We start from the raw sequence: 16,628 nt of genomic DNA, 5'->3' as shown, positions 1-16,628 counted from the left end.
ACCCTGCAACTGGGAGACAGACTGGGGGGTGGGGGGGAGACAATGACCATGGAACTGGGAGGGAGGAGGGACCCTGGCACATACTCTCATTCTCACACACACACTCGCACCCAGTCTCATTCTCTGTCACACTCGCACATTCACTCTCTCTCACACAGTCACTTACACACACACTCTCTCTCTCAAAAATGCACACTCCGAGGAAAACCTTGCTAGCGCCCGTTTCCTTTAAAACAGAAATGGGCCTTTTTTACTTGTGTGTATATAATTTACATGCTGTTAGTGTTGCGCATTGGTCGTTAATTCTGTGTTCAGCTGGTGTGTTTCTGGTGCTGTTCCATACAACACCAGAGTTCTGTGCATCAGGTACTCAATGGATGTCATCACCCACATGTGAGTACATAGTACATACTGTCCTGCTTATCATCAAAGAAAGGATATTACCATATGTCTTGAAGTAAAACAGAATTGTGTTGTATAAACAGCTGTTTTCAATATTTAACGCTTATGGCTTAACAAATATATTCAATGGATAAAAATTGGAAAGACATGCATATAGACAAAATCTACATAATTTTACCCTGCTTTTCAACGCAAAAGACAACTGATGAGATTGTTATGTCCATGTGTCTGCTACTTCCCAATAACATTTGTATTTGGTATTCTATTCACACCAAATCTTCAATACATCAAGGGAAACCTGATGAGTGCTAGCAGCAGTAAAGGTTTTTTTTTTTTTTTAATGTTCCAATTCATCCATATACTTGGACATGTGTCCCAGAAAGTAGGCATTAGTTCTGGCTGGAATAGCATTAATCTTTTTGGAAAGGAGGGGGACAGTGGAATACGGAGACAAGAAGGGGAAATGTGTTTATCTTCAGGGATGTAGGGTGAAGCCACTATGCATGTGAGAATCAAAATTCTGAGCCCACCATGTTTGGCACCTTGAACATTTTTATCAGTCATTTTGTTGGTGGTGGGGTAGGAGTGAAGGTGTAGCCTATGGAGAGAACCAGAGAAGCAAGGGTTCAAATCCCACTGACACTCCTTGTGAGTCTGGGCAGCTCAATACCCATCCGTTTCAGCTATAAACTTAGGGCCCTTTGTACTAAGGTATACTAGTGTATTAGCGTACGCGCTGTATAGGCACCCACAGGAATACTGCGCCTACAGGGCGCCTACACAGTTAGCGAGCACTAAAAGCATTAATGCGTCTCTAGTGCGACTTAGTAAATGGGGCCCTTAGCTTGTAACTCCAAAGTGGAATAGCTAACATACCTGAATGTAACTAACCAATGGATAAATATATATTAAAAAAAAAACCACAGATGTGGACAGTTGATCAGGCTGCTCACAGGTAAACAGACTACAGTCTCTATCTATGCTGTGGAAAGGAACCCTTCCCTTTAAGAACCAACTTGAGAAAAAAGGAGAGGGAAAAAGAGGGTCTTTTATGACGGATTGTAAACCATGTACTGCCTAAAATAGTGGTTCCCAAACCTGACCTGGGGGCCCCTAGCCAGTCAAGTTTTCAGGATATCTACAATGAATATGCAGGAGGTAGGTTTGCATGCATTGCTCCCACTGCATGCAAATTTCTCTCATGCACATTCATTGTGAATATCCTGAAAACTCAACAGGCTTGGATCCGCCAGGACAGGATTCAGATCCACAGGTCTAGGATCTTTCTCCCCACTGGGAAAACTTTTTGAGCTTAAAAGTGCCCAATATCTAAAACTTCCGAAAGCTTATGTATCAGCATACCTAGAACATCAGAGTTGCAGGTCATCATCTCTAGTCCACTGAAATGTAAATCTCCACATTAAGAATCACCAGGAAAATAGCTTGGCTACAAACTATGAAACAGCAATGGATTAGTCATATTTTAAAAAGCCTTTCACATTTCAGGTTTGTATACAAGATTACCAGTGAGCACTGTTTGGCTGGAGATCATGAAACCAGGAATACCAGCCATTATATTCTTCCAATAAAGGACAAAATTCCATTTCAAATTTTGTTTTCTCCCTCCCATTCCATAGGGCAAAAGAAAAAAAATAGTTTTGAAGTTTTAGCACTGGATTGTTTTAGGAAAAATCTAAACAAAAGTATTCAAAATTTATCTCAGACACTGATGATCTGACCTTGGATAAGACCACTACAATTCTCTAGGGACCCAGTTCAAATAAGACAATTGATATTTAATTTGGCCTTTTTAGGTCAACAAACATTTATTTATATATAACAAAACAAGATTTTTTTCACAAATTTATTAGAAAGTTTCATTTTCCCTCATTGTACAGTATATATATATACACACACACACACACATATATATATTTATATATATATATATATATCTTATCTGACAAAGTTAAATACAGTCAGTTTTATGCTTGTAGATATGATTGTTTACTTGTGGAGCAGGGTGGGAGACAGGGTTTGCTTTAATTACTATTCAGAAAAACAAAACATGGTCTTAGCCATGTGAGGAGTGCACATTGATCTGGAGCTGATCCCAAGCAGCAGCTCAGCTCTAGAATACCAATGCACATATTTACACTGGTTTAAAAAAATCCAACCCCCCTCCCAAACACACAGTCCTCCTTTGCATCGCTATCTGAAGCATCCTTTGCTGAAAACATTAGCTCTGTTTTCTTTCATAGTACTAGAAGGCTCTCAAATCTCATGCCTTCATCCACCACAGGGGAATTAGCTGTGCAGTAAATAAAACCACCACAGTACAAGGAGGTGACTGCAATGGTGGTGTATGAAGGTGTCCACGTAACACTGTATTAAATCGTATGAGCAAAAACAAGGAGTTAACCATCACCCTTTTTCAAATAGGTCTCATGAGAGGGTAGAGATATAAAAGCACATTGGGAATAAATATTGAAACTGCAGCAGCCCTCTACCTAATGAGAGCTGTGAATAAAGGGTTTCTTATAACAAAACAATAAACACACAAACAGGTCATAAATGGGCAAAACATCTGTTTCCTACTAAGTGGGGCCTACTGTGCAACTACTGACTTTTTCCATTCAGCTGCTTAAGTTTACATATTAGTAACTCCACAAGAAACTCTCCCATGGGTGTTAAGTGTCCCAGATGCATCTCTCGTCAGGCCACTTATCACTTTAGGCTTTTGTGTTGTGTTAAAAAAAAATTTAAAAAGTGAAAATGAATCCACTTGCTAGCATTACCACTCAGCCCCCTTCCTTTGCACTGCTGCAATATGTCTTCTCTCCTAACCTATATTTGGTGTATGCAAATGTTTGCTGAAAAATAGGGCCTCCTGAGGATCACATCTGTAGATTTGGAGAGAACCACAGGAAGGAAATGGGACAGGGCTGAGATATCCTTCCTATTATCTCTCCTTTTTAACTTTGAGCACAAAGTAAGAACCACCATCATCACCTGCCAAGTTGCCCAACTGCATGTTCAGCACCAAAAAGCAACCTAAGAAAACAAGGCTACAGGCACTAAGTAAAAAAAAAAATAAAAACCCCAACACCATCACTAAAAAAAAAATCCCCCAAATGTTCTACACCGGACAAAGGAAAAACAAACTGCAGAATAATGAATACCACCATCAATGTCAGACAGCAAAATCAAACGCCAGCCAGTGACCAGAAGCAGTAAAAAGAGGGTAATTAATGACCCAAGGATGAAAGAGGAAGGGATGTACTGTACACATAAATAGAATTTTCTCGTTCATGCTGTACAACTCTGCACAGTGTCACAGATGAATAGAAGCTCACTCCCCACCCCACATGTGGTTTACTCCTAAATTCTGCACATGTATTGGGCTGTTTTGTACAAAATTACTGATCTATGTGTGATGATATTGTATATCAATAGCTACTGGGGTAACTGGCAAATGTCCTCTCAAACTTTTATTACACAAAATGCATTCAATGTTTCTCTTATGCAAAAATCAGACCTTTTCACATTTTATAGTACATAAACTTCAAAAATACATGAGCTGGATAAAATATACATGCTTAGTTATCTAGGCAACTATAAAAATTTAACCATTTACACAGAAGCTACCAATACTGCTAACTCAATAGATCGCAGTAAAAGTTGCTGCACTATAGTAATAAGGGTGGGTGCAGGTGAGATTAACTAATCAAAATAGCATTACATACTTTCAGAATTCAGTGCAATTCTTGGGCATCCTACAACTTAAAAAGAACCTCATTCTTGCAGAGGAAAGCATGAACAAAACATTATAGACTGTATTCTCCCTAGGTTACAGGATTCCAAGTTACAGCTGCTTCTCCATGTCATAAGACTGCTGTTCTGGAGGCTCATTTGTTCGTGTATAGCTATGGTTGTTCTCTCTTCTCCCACTGGAAATGATGGGTTTTCACACATCAAAACATCCAAAAAGGAGGCAGAACACCAATGTACGTGTTCAAGCCTGAATGAAAGTTTTATGAGGTGGGTAAAAACGGCAGATGTGAATCAAATCCCACTTCTGCTCTAGGACTGGAAGCAGAACATTTATTACTTTTACCAATACAGGCCATCACAGCTACATCGCAACAGTACACATGCTTGATGTGCCTTGCCAGCAAGACCTGCCTCTGTTACTAATCAAACCCCTCCCCAGTTTTTGTAGTTTTCCAGGTATTTTTTACTGGAACTCTGAATTCACCAATTTTACAAGGTGACACCCCTTCCCTCCATGCTAAAGGGGCATCAAATTAATGGAAAGCTCAACAACTGCACACAATGAATTAAAATGAGGAATAAGAATGGAAATATTGGGAAACAGCCATGGACAGGGCTACCGAGAGAGAAAGCTGGGTCCGGGGCAGATCCACCGCCCACCCCCACTCGGGCCACTGCCACTCCCCCTAAGGCCTCAGCCGCCCCCATCCTCTAGCTTTCCTGTGTTTGCTCCTCCCTCTGTCTGTCGCTATCCTGCTCCTGGGTGCCAGGACCCAATTTATCAGCACAATCACCTGGGTCCCGACACACAGGAGCAGGAGAGAGACAGACCGAGGGAGCAAAACCTTCTCTTGCCTCTGGAAGTCTTGCCAGCGCCGTGCTCCCCTTGGAGGCCGGACCCGAAGAATCTTGCTCCCCCCTCCTCTTGGCGGCCCTGGCCATGAATAGTGCTGAAGGAGATTGAGAATCTGAGACCATTCCAGGACCTGGTGCCGCTAGTAGCAAAACATCTTCTTAAACCAAAACGAAGCTGGAGAAAATCCTAGTACAAACCCCATCAACATGTTAAAAAAAAAAATCTTTTACCACTTACATAACCTTTCAAGTCACATCTCAGGTTCTTTGGCTGTTAAACAGATGTCAGAGACATTTCATTTATTACACCTGCCAGCTTCATCTACTCTTTCTCCTCCCTTTCTAGGGAGACCTGCTATTCTCCTTTCCTTATGTCATGTGCCATGACTAGGAGGGTGTTGCAAGTCTTGACCTGAGAAAATGGGATGCAGGAGGGGGTGAAGATGTAATGCTGTAGCAGCAGCAGCAGGTCGTGGGGCAAGGAGGGTTGGGTAAAGTGCATGTGGGACATGATGAAGGGTGAGTGGCCCAGGGTGGAGAGCAGATGCAGGAATGATATGGATTGGATGACTGGTTAGAAAAGTAGCAGGGTGAGCTGGAATAAGGGAGTGGGTTAGATGAGACAGTGAAATGGGTGTCAAATGTGGTTGAGGTATATGATGCACCTGGGCAAGAGGCTGAGGATGTGGATGAATGCCAATGGCTGCAGCAGCAGCTGCAGCTGCAGCATGATGTTGGAGGATGGCATGCTGAACGGTGGTGATGGAAGTGGCAGAGGCTGCAGTCGGTTGCTGGATATGAATAGGCTGCAACGTGGGTGCTACTGGTGCCATTGCAGTTGTTGCAGGGAAGGCCTTGACTTGTTTTGCCAGTAGCTGCTGCTGAATGTGTTGTTGAGCTGCCTGTTGGAGTTTGCTGTACTTCTCCATTTCTTCAGGTGTAAATGTGATTGGTTGACTTTCCAGTGGTGCTAGGGATGAATCCTCTACTCCTTCAGGCTCTCCAATGCCAGGGTCTTCATTCTGGGACACATAGCCAGAAAAGTGTTCTGTTTCTGGAACTAGAGGGATCATACTGGTTTCTACAGGGAAATGCTGGTTATCATTGCCAACAGATTCTAGTGCCGTACCATCATCATCTGTATCAGTCATATAACCATGTGGCAATAGCTGCTCTGTAGAACTGTAAGAGTCTGGAAGGTCTTGCACGACTTGGGGAACTGGTGGAACCTCAGAGGAATCCTCAGATATATGGTCCTGAATGTCTACACATTTATCTTGCTTTACTACATTTTCTAGAGTAGAAATGTTTTCTGCCAGAGGAATCTCTGTACCACTTACCTCCTCCTCCTCATGCTCCTGTTCTCCTTTCTCTGCTCCAGATTCCTCACATTTTTTGGTGGTGCATGGTTTACGGATAGTAGGCAACTTGCCAATTAATGGAAGAACTGGCTTGTTGCCCAAAGATGGAGGAAGCTTGGGACCAAAGTACCCCTGAGGAGGATCCTTCAGTTTGAGTCCTACCTTGTTTGGCCCCGTAACTGGTTCCTCACTTGTACCAGGCTTCTCAATTTTTCTTGACTGGATCTTCTCCAGTAGTTGTTTTGCTGTTAGAGTGTGCTTTCCTTCTGTACCAAGTTCATTATCAGAACTTTTTTTCAAACTGCCACTACTACTAATCTTAGCATCACCACTTTTACTGTCTCCCTTTTTCAGGTGCCCCTCACTTCTTCCAGCTGAGCGGCTATAACGTGGAGACTGAGATCGATAGATTTTAGAATGGTTAAAATCCCTCCGACTGCTTCTTCTGTCACCTGGACTGTCATGGCCCCGGGAACCTTTTCTTGAAATTGACCTTTGAGAATGACTTCTGGTGCTACGGCTTCGATCCCTACTATAGCTCCGACTCCGTTTCCAGCTATGTCCTGTAATGCTTCGACTCCTCCTTTTACTTCGACTTCTACTGCGGCTGCTACTCCGGGTCCTCCCCCTGCTTCTTGTACTTGACCTCCCCCTGGCACGAGTGTGGCTCCTGCTTCTGGATCGGCTTCGGCTCCGACTCAGGCTGTAGTCATCCTCTGAAGATGTATACTTATGCCTTTTGGACCTGCTCTTTTTGCTGTTGTAGTCTGAGTCATCCTCAGAACCGTGAGAACGTTTTGAGCCGCCTCTAGAGCGGTTACTGTACTCACTGTAGTCACTATCATCTGAGTAACTCCTCCAGCTGCTGTATCTGCTGTGGTCTGAAGAGCCATCAGAACTTGTTGAGTACGATCTTCTTGACGTTCTGCGTGAAGACCGTCGGCGTCCTGATCTAGATCGGCTCCTTGACAGATCACTGCCAGAGTCATCATCGCTGAAATGTGATAATGATTTCTGCCTGCAGTGCTTATGGTGTGATCTATCACTGTCATTGTCACCACTACTGTGCCGACTCTTGTGGTTGGTTCTGCTGCTCTCTGGTTTGACAGAAGATTGCCTTCTGGAGGAACTGGACTGTGGTGTCTCCGATTTATGCTTCTTACTGCTATGCTCCTGGAAAGCACTGGTGGTGTCATCTTTTTTGCTGCTACCACAGCCTTCATCAGTTGAAAGGGACTTTCTTTGCAGTTCATCTTGAGAGCGACACTTTCTCTTCTGTGACAAGTTAGAGTCTTGTAGTGCATCATTTTTTAATCCTTTCTCTGGCTCAGTGGAAAGGGAAGACTTGATTTTCTTGTGTTTATGTTTCTTTTGTTTTTTCAGCTTCTCACCCCCAGCTGCCATTTCTTCTTTTCGTTTTCGTTTGTGCTTGCCTGCCTTTTTATGCTTCTTTTTCTTTTTATGTTTGTGGGATTTCCCAGTTTTGTCTTTTTTACTTGGAATGCCTTTGAGATCATCACTGGTGCCACTAAGTTTGCCACAGCTAGCTGAACTTTCTTCTTGGTTGAGCTGTGTCTCATATGTATCTACCAATCCCTTTATTTCAACTTTGACATCTAAGCCAGCTGTTGTGGTGTCCATTCCCTTGTTGGTTTTGCTGTTCTCAGTGGATTCTGAAGACTGTGGAGACTCTTTACTTGGACCTGGGGTACTTTTTGCTTTTTCCTCACCCTTGGCCTTTGCATCTTTGTTTCGTGAAAGTTTAAAGTCAAAATACAAAGGATTGCAGCTGTAAGAAATTACTGGTTGTACCTGGGTGAAAAATAAGAGTTCTGATGGCCATTGGAGAGTAGTGCTTTCATCTTTGCTCAGAACTGGAAAAAAAGGACCAGTGGGTTGTTTGGGACCATCAAGTTCTTTCCCACAATCAAGGGTCTTAGAGGTTTCCTTTGAAGCATCTACATCCAGTGCTCTGTTTTCTGCAGACTGTCCATTGGTAGTCTCTGAATTTTGTTCCTTCATTTCCATTTTGTTCACCTGCTCTGTGTGGTCTGAGGTTGCTAGCTCCTTCTGCAGTTGTGGACTGGTTCCAGCGTCTGCCATTTTTTCTGCCTTGCATACCTTAGGACTAGGAGAATTGCTCTTTTTCTGATCTTGGGTGCTCTTCCCTGCTTCAATCTGATCTGTAGATCTCATGAAAAGCAGGAACTGAAAATTTGGCTTTACTTTGCAGTGTGCTGGGGGCATATAATGGTAATACTCCGGTTCTGTCTGCAAACTCCTTTCTTCTCCCTTCATTTTTTTCAGCTTGGATAATGTACTAGCTAGAGATGCACCAGAGTCTCTCTCCTCCTGGTCCTCTTCATCAGCTTTACTGTCAGTGCTGTTGCTATTCTCAGCCTCCCCTAATTTCTGTATGCCTCCTAGGTCTGAAGGGGCTCTCTCATCCACTTTGGTTTCATCTCCTGCACCAACTTCCTCACTCTGATCTTCGAAAACAGAAGCAGAAGATTCTAATTTTACAGGAACCTTCTTGGCAAATGAGAATGACACACAGGTCTTTTGCAGCTGATTTCCTGGCTGATTCTTAATACCAAAACTAAGGGCTGGTGTGGTATGAGCTAAAGCCTGCCCTGATGCAAGAGCATTGATACTCTGGACACTGTTAAGTGGTAAACTTTTGTCCAGAGCTGGTTCTGCAACAACAGGTAAGGAACTTGTTTGAATCACGGAACTGTAGCTTCCTGATGGACACTCTTGGTCGTTTTCAGCTACTCCTTCTTCGTCCACAGCGACAATGGTAGTTTTGAACATGGGACCACTTCCAGGAGCACTATAATTGTGTTAAAAAAACAAAAAGTTAAAGGTTAAACAAAAGTAATAGAGCATTATTATGTATATCTTATCAGTTTATGGGTCGGCGTTCATAATGCTCACAATCACAGCAGCAGGCAGTCTCTTAAAGGACAAAGTTGACACAAAACCTGAAATCTCTTCATTCACTGAAGTGGATCCTTCAGAGAGAGACAAACTGGTAAGAAATTCTTTATTTTAACAAGTGGAGAAAGCATGCAGGGCATGGCCCATGGATTTCTTTCAAGTGTGTGTGTGTGTCTGAGATAAGGAGAGGAGAAGGCAGTTTGAAAGATGCAATTCATTACTCACTATGTTACAATGAATCAGTGTATGTATATGCAGTTTTTGCAACTGCTTCTCCCATACAAATGTATTGTGGTATATGTTTTTGAAGGGGGTTAATTTTTCTTCTGCCTTCTACCAGATGCACAAACTTCTGCCAGATCCCTCCCTCCCTTCTTGTGACTAGAGCTGCCTTCCAGTGCTCTGCCCCCAATCCCTTCCCACTGGATGGCAGTCTCTGCAGCTAGTTACAAGGAACACAGGCAGGGGGGGTTTAATATAGGCGTAGTTGTAGGCACTAGTTTTGGGTTGAGGCATTTGCTGTCCGTAGTTTTTGAGGTTGGGCAGTTTGTGCAGTGTTGCATGGAGGGAAGTTTTGGGGTGCGTTAGTTTGTAGGGGTTATTTTTGGGGGTAGTGCAGTTTGCAAGTTGCTGGGCTTGCCTCTGGGGTAGCTTGAGTTGGGGAAATTTGCAGGAAGTCATTTAAGGGGGTGGAGGCGGTATACAGGTGATGTGGCAGTTGCAGGGAAAGTTTTTGAAGTCAGAGAAGTTGCAGGGAGTAGTTTTTGGAGATAGGGCAGTTTGCAAGGTGGTATGGCAGATGTGTGTGTGTGGAGTATCTTTTGGGCATTGGGGGCAAGTTTAGGGGTAAGTTTTATTTTGTGGGGGGGGGGGGGGGGGGGGGGGAGTGGGCTGGAAAAGTATTGAATCCTTTTAAAACTGCCTTGTCCTGTCCTCAAAGTGCTGCATTTCACGCCATGAAAGTTTCTATGCCACAGAAACTGGAGCAACGTTTCGCACAGAAATGCAGTGGTCTATATTTAGGGGGGGGGGGGGGGAGGATTGAATCTGTGGTTAAATCTGGCCCATTTTCAAATGTGTCTTTTTACAGTTTTTTCCCTTATGCCAAGTTTCATCCCATTCTGTTCAGCTACTGTGCCCCTAGATAAACAATTGCACAGACCCATTTTCTATAATTCTTTCCAACTTTTGTTGGGTTGACAGGATAAAAACGATTATATTGAGATCATAACCCTAATGTCTAATGAGGTAAGTTAAAGAAAAAACACATCCTAAACTTGCATGTGCGTGTGTTAAAAAAAATATAAAGTGATATCAGCTAGAAAACTGGACATACATGTTATACCAAGAGCATCACCATTAGGGCTTTTTGTTATCTGCCAAGATGCATTATCAATTCTTTTTTTTTTTTTTTTAAGATTATATTTACTTCAAATCCTCCACCAAAAGTCTTCTAAAGCAATTACAGTCATCTTAACCGACTTATTTTCACACAGCATGCAGTATGGATAATTTATGGTGGTACTCTTGTTTTCCTTCATCTTACAATCTGATATTGCTTCACCTTTTCTGCTATGGTTGTTTTTTTCCTATAAAATTGAAAATGTAAGCCAAAGAAACATGAAGTCATATCAAAGGAAAGAGAGAAAACCGACTCAAAGTGAAGAAAATCACTGAAAGAACGAACAGTGAATCAAACTACCAGAACGTGCATAGAAATAAGCTAACAGCTGGTGGAACCCAAGAACAGTTCTTATGGGAAAACCTTCCTTCTGCTCACCATTCTGATTGCTTCCTTTGCTCAGCCAACTCCAGCAGGCGTCTGAGGGCTTTCTCTTGCTTCTTTTCATCTTTGCGGGATCTTGAGGACACATTGCGAGCAAATTCTCTTTGCTTGAGATCCTTCAGTCTCTGTGGTACCAGAAAAAAAAATGTATATTGGGCCAAACACAGCAAGAGGAATTATAGTTTAGAAAAAGAAAATGCTCTGTAGTATTACTTAAAATGGAGAATTAAAATTTGTAGTTTAATATCTCAAATTACTTTTAGTTTAGGTAATTGAATACCAGCATATATTAGATCATTAATACGAGGAGAGCTAAGTAGCCCAGAACACAAACAAATCTGAAAATCCAAGACAGAAAATCTACGTTTCTGCACGGTACTAAAATTACTTAAACATAAATTAGTTTTAAAAAATCCTGACAAACTTGTTATATTATATAAATCCCCTTAACACCTCCTTCCTCAGGTGGCTCCTATACCTCCAGCCCCTTCAAGCCAACTACCACTGAACACTTATTCAAGTAGGATGGACACTCTTTTTAGCTCTGGGCACCATGCACATTTCATCTTCCCACTCTAATGCAACATGCTCACTTGACCAGCTCTTTAATTTTCATTTAGAATGGGGTTTCCTTTCCTATCGACTGATATCATTCCTCATTTAAAATTCATGAGCTACAATTAAATTACACAAAACCATTTCATGCAGATTCACTGTATGAAGTAATAAAACAAATGCAATAGGTTTCATGCACCAATTATAGATTTGGGGAGAAGGAAGACAGTACAATATTACACAAACTACAAATACTGGGAAAGGATAGAAACTACCATCAGACACATCATTTGATTCTAATAAAACCACTAAGTACTCTGTCACTGGAGTCAGGCCAGTGATTTAGGGTCAGTCAGTTACAGTAGATCTGGTTGCAAGATCTGAATTACAGAGATGGACACATAAGCACAAAGTCTCAGGTTTGAACTTACACAGTAGCTCCTAATGCAGTGGAATAGCATGCACTGTCTAACAATACCGCTCATTAAGAGTGAGCTTCAGAATTAAGAGATGAAAGGAGAAATTCCTCCTCAGGTATTTCTGACCACATTGATATATCCCAGCCACTGGAAAAGGTTGATTATTTGTACATCACCACCGGGTTAGTTTTTTTGCTTCCTCAAAGGTTCCCTACCCTCCTGGTTATTTAATGATCAAGATCACATGATTAATCCAACCCCTCCCCCCAATGCCCTGACACCATATCCTGCAACAATCCAAACATTTACCTAAACTAACAAGACCGTTGTTCAAACTTCCAGTCTGCTAGGCCTATGGCCTCTCTGGACAACACTTAGCCAAAAACAATTTGATAACAGCTGCTTCAGTGAATCTCCCATCAGTCATTTACAAAGCTGTTCAATCAATACACACGTTTAGCTCCAGTACTGGAATAAGCACTGGTTTTACATCTGCAAAACTGACCAAAAACTGGGTTTTCAGGTTCAGCTGAAATAAAATCTGTGGCCAAAGTTTGCCGCTTGGTTTTGGTCAAACTGTTCCTCTGTTCCCCCCCTCCCCCGGGGCTGCCCACCCTTAGAAGCCCTGGTGGTCTAGTGGCCTCATCAGGGCAGAAGTGATCTTGAGTCGCTCCTGCACACGCCAGCTCTGCAGTCAAAATGTCTGCTAAGACTGACGTGGGAGAACATGATAGCAATGGCGGACTGATCATATAGGCCATCAGGGCAGTGACTGAGGGCCCAGGGGCTCTGGGGATCCAGTGCCTCTCTCCCCCACCTCCAACACACTACAGTTCCCTGAGCCTCAGTGTGCCCATCCCAGGTCTACTTTGAAGGGCCCTGGTGGTCTAGTGGCCTCTTCATGGGCGGGAAAGAACCTCACTCTTTCCTGCCCGCTGCTGTTCTGTCCGGCACCACCGCTGCTTCTTCTTAATGGCAGCTGAGACTTCCTGCGGTAGTCTTGCAGGTCTTGCCAGTCATTTTGAAGATGTGGTGGTGCCGAACAGAGCAACAAAAGTGGGCAGGACAGAGTAGAATTCTTTCCTGGCCACGACCACCAGGGCTCTTCAAGGTAGGCCTGGGTGGAAGTAGTGTGTGTGTGTGGGGAGGTGCACTGGAAACAAAGGTGAGGGGGCTCCAATGACCTTTTCTGCTCGGGGGCTCAGATCACTGTCAGTCTGCCCCTGGAACAGACATAGGCAGGCGCAATCTCCAGTCACTCCTACCCATGCTGGCCAAACAACTGAAAGCCATAGTTCCAAAACCTGCTAAAGTAGTTTTTCCCACCACAAAAATGTGCGTCTTAATAGATAGCCATAAGATGTGTGAAATTTGCACTAAAAAGGCATTTATTTCTAAGGTACATGAGATTCAGTGAAAAAATATGTTCTTATGTTAACTAGAATTCTTGAAAATAAAAACATTCATCCAGAAAATAACTTTCTGTGCTTAGCAGATTTTGGAAATAAGCTCTTCAACTGCATTTATGTCTTAGCTTTGATATGGCATGTAAAGGAGCTGAAGGCAGCACCAGCCCCCCTATAAGAGGAGTGAAGTCAGCTCTGAGCCGTTTTTCTTTGGCTCCATCTGCTGGCAGAAGGATATAATCCACTCATCTGGATTGGTCTGGCAGGGCTCAAGGAAAAGAAGTTAACAGGTTAAGTCCAAATGTCACCACTTTTATATCCAAGTGTAAGGTGAGCGAAACAGCAACATTGCAAAACCCATACAAGAATCAGGTGGTAGTAGGGCATTATTGGGCTTGTTTCATTTTGTTGCCTATGGCTTGCATGAGTCATTTGTACTGTGCAGCCAAAGAGAAGGTCCACCAAGAGGCGGCAAATAAATCCAAATAAATAAATAAAGGCAGGCGAAGGAACACTGGAATCCCATATCAATACAGAAAAAGAATACAGTAGGAAATGGACAATGGCTCTTCAAGGACAACCCAACAACACTTCAAAGATTCTAAGAAGCAATGTTTATTGAGGGGTTGAGGACTTGACACAGAAATGTGTTTCGGCAAAAAAGCCTTCTTCTGGAGTCGAAGTAAAAGCCTGAAAAATACAACCATCCAATATGTTTCAAAGTTTGTAGGAAAAAGTGGACTTTAAAAAGGCCGTTGTGAAATCTGCTAAAGGACTAGTGAAATATCACTCCCAAAATACTGGCAGGATGACTAATGAATACATTTCCCATTGTCTTTTTTTTTGTACTGTGCAGCCAAACAGAACTGAAGTTAAACATATATTAATATGCCCCCATTTTTGGTTTGCATTCCAGTATGTTTTGTAAAACTTGAACACTATGGTTTATGGTTACAGTTTATTTGAACTTTCTATACCAATCTAACTGGTAAGCAGAGCGGTGTATAGTCTAAATCTAGAATCAAAGGTTTTTTTTTTTAAAAATCAATTAAAGGAAAATGAACTACAATTCTGATAAGACAGCACACCAGTCATACAGGAAAGAGGGTAGGAGAGTCAGATAGTATATAAAAAGGAAAGAGAACCGTGCTGTTAATCAGACTATTTTTGAAGCTTGAATATTTAAGTTGGATATTAGAAAGACTTATTGTAAAATATTTTTCAAAAAAATGATAAAAAATGGATCAATGACGAATACATGCCCACTATAAGCAATGCTTGGCTTGATATATTAAGCCAGAGTAGTGGTGACATGCACATCCAATAGATCCAGTACTACTAACATAAATGTTATGTATAATATGAACTAATTATTTACTTGGAGCTGGGTATTGATACTGGTGGATATAGGAACCCCCTCCATTAAGAGAAGCTACAGATACTGCAGTAATTAGTTAATTAATTAGACTATAGCTTACTCTCTTCATAGGCCTATTTAAAGAGCCAGGACTTAAGTTCACTCAAATTTTGTGAAGGACAAATTGCTGTGCAGTGTTAGAGGGAGTCCACTCCAAACGGAAGATGCAAAGAAAAAAAAAAAAGGAGAACATCTGGTCAATTCCAGTTGGGCTAATTAGGTCTGGGAAGAACCAGGTGGTGATCATTTAAAGATCGTAAGAGCCTGACTGGTGAATACGGGATGGTAAGGCAAGATAGATAATCAGGGGTACCTATGCAAAAACCTTAAAGGTGAGCGTTGCTATTTTGTGATTAACTGGCAGCCAATGAACAGCTTTCAATAATAGAGAGAGATGATCATGGCACCGAGCGTGACAAAAGAGCCGAATGGCTGTATTCTATAGTGCTTGATGTTTCTTTAAAGAGGACTGAGTAAGACCAGCATAGGTGATATTGCAATAATCGAGATGTGTCACAAATAGGAAAAGAATAACAGCATGAACAGTATTGTGATTGAAAAAATGAAGTATTGTCTGTAACTGGCGAAAGACAAAAAAACTCACTTTGGTCAGATGGGATATTTGAGATTGAAATGAAAGAGTAGAATCCAAGATGGCACCTAGATACAAGAACTGTGAAACAGGAGTAATAGATGTACCGAAGAGTGTTACAGGAGAAGATGATAGGGGATGAGTGGAGGAGTGGCCTAGTGGTTAGGGTGGTGGACTTTGGTCCTGGGGAACTGAGTTTGATTCCCACTTCAGGCACAGGCAGCTCCTTGTGACTCTGGGCAAGTCACTTAACCCTCCATTGCCCCATGTAAGCCGCATTGAGCCTGCCATGAGTGGGGAAAGCGCGGGGTACAAATGTAACAAAAAAAAAAAACAACAAAAAAAAACAGCAGGCAACAGTTTTTTCTCTATTTAGTACTAGCTTATGCTCAGTTAACCATGCTGAAACTAGCTCAAGACACTGCAGAAGAGAAGAAATGGAAGACCTATGAGAATGAGTGGGATAAATAAGCAGAATGTTGTCAGCAAAGAAATAGGCAGAAATACCAGAGGACTGAATGAGGGCAGTTAGCGGACTCAAGAACAAATTAAACAGTACAGGTACACTCCTTCTTGTTTTAGAGGTAAGTTTTAAAAGGTTATCCTTGTGTCATTTTTTTATGCTGAAAATATATGGCTAGGGGCAACCATAAACCAACCAGGTTGATTACATTTGCAACATTTACTTCATATTACCAAAATCAAAAGTGTGTCAAACATACTGCTCGTTTACAAAAATTATTTTCTTGGGACTGAAACCATTCCTATTTGGCGTTTGAAAGGCTTTGTCTCTTCTTATAAAGGATAAATGTGTGCTAGCACCAGCTAACAGCATCAGATGCTCCACAGGGAATTAGTATGACAGAGTGCAGGCTCTTGTTTGTATGCAGCTTCTGCACTGTGGGCAATACCTGTCATGTGCAGTATTCTCTTCAGGGACAGTCGCTGGACAATAAAAAACAGAATGACTTGTAAAGGGCCATTGTATATTTTTGTGACACAGTAACACATTTCCCTGAAGTCAGATTCATTCATTTGTGAATGATTATAATTACTGATGAAAATTAGAAGACCCTAATGCAGTTCTGTTTCCAGTGTAATATCTGCATCAAAGCAGGATT

General features: G+C 42.1%; 1 protein-coding gene across 2 annotated transcripts in view; it reads right to left on the bottom strand.

The window, feature by feature from the left end:
- Window positions 1-2,264: 2,264 nt before the first annotated feature.
- GPATCH8 (G-patch domain containing 8) overlaps window positions 2,265-16,628 on the bottom strand; it is a 196,392-nt gene continuing 182,028 nt past the window's right edge. For both annotated transcript variants that reach the window (XM_030220366.1, XM_030220368.1), the window contains 2 exons: window positions 11,113-11,243; window positions 2,265-9,225 (listed from right to left, as the gene is read on the bottom strand). In XM_030220366.1, coding sequence (XP_030076226.1) covers window positions 5,406-9,225; window positions 11,113-11,243 — 3,951 coding nt within the window. In that variant the 3' untranslated portion in view covers window positions 2,265-5,405. The remainder of the gene's footprint in view (window positions 9,226-11,112; window positions 11,244-16,628) is intronic.

Source organism: Microcaecilia unicolor, chromosome 12 (assembly GCF_901765095.1).
Source record: "Microcaecilia unicolor chromosome 12, aMicUni1.1, whole genome shotgun sequence".
Classification (NCBI taxonomy): domain Eukaryota; kingdom Metazoa; phylum Chordata; class Amphibia; order Gymnophiona; family Siphonopidae; genus Microcaecilia; species Microcaecilia unicolor.
Note: the sequence above shows the minus strand (reverse complement) of the source record. Positions and strands in the feature narration are given on the sequence as shown.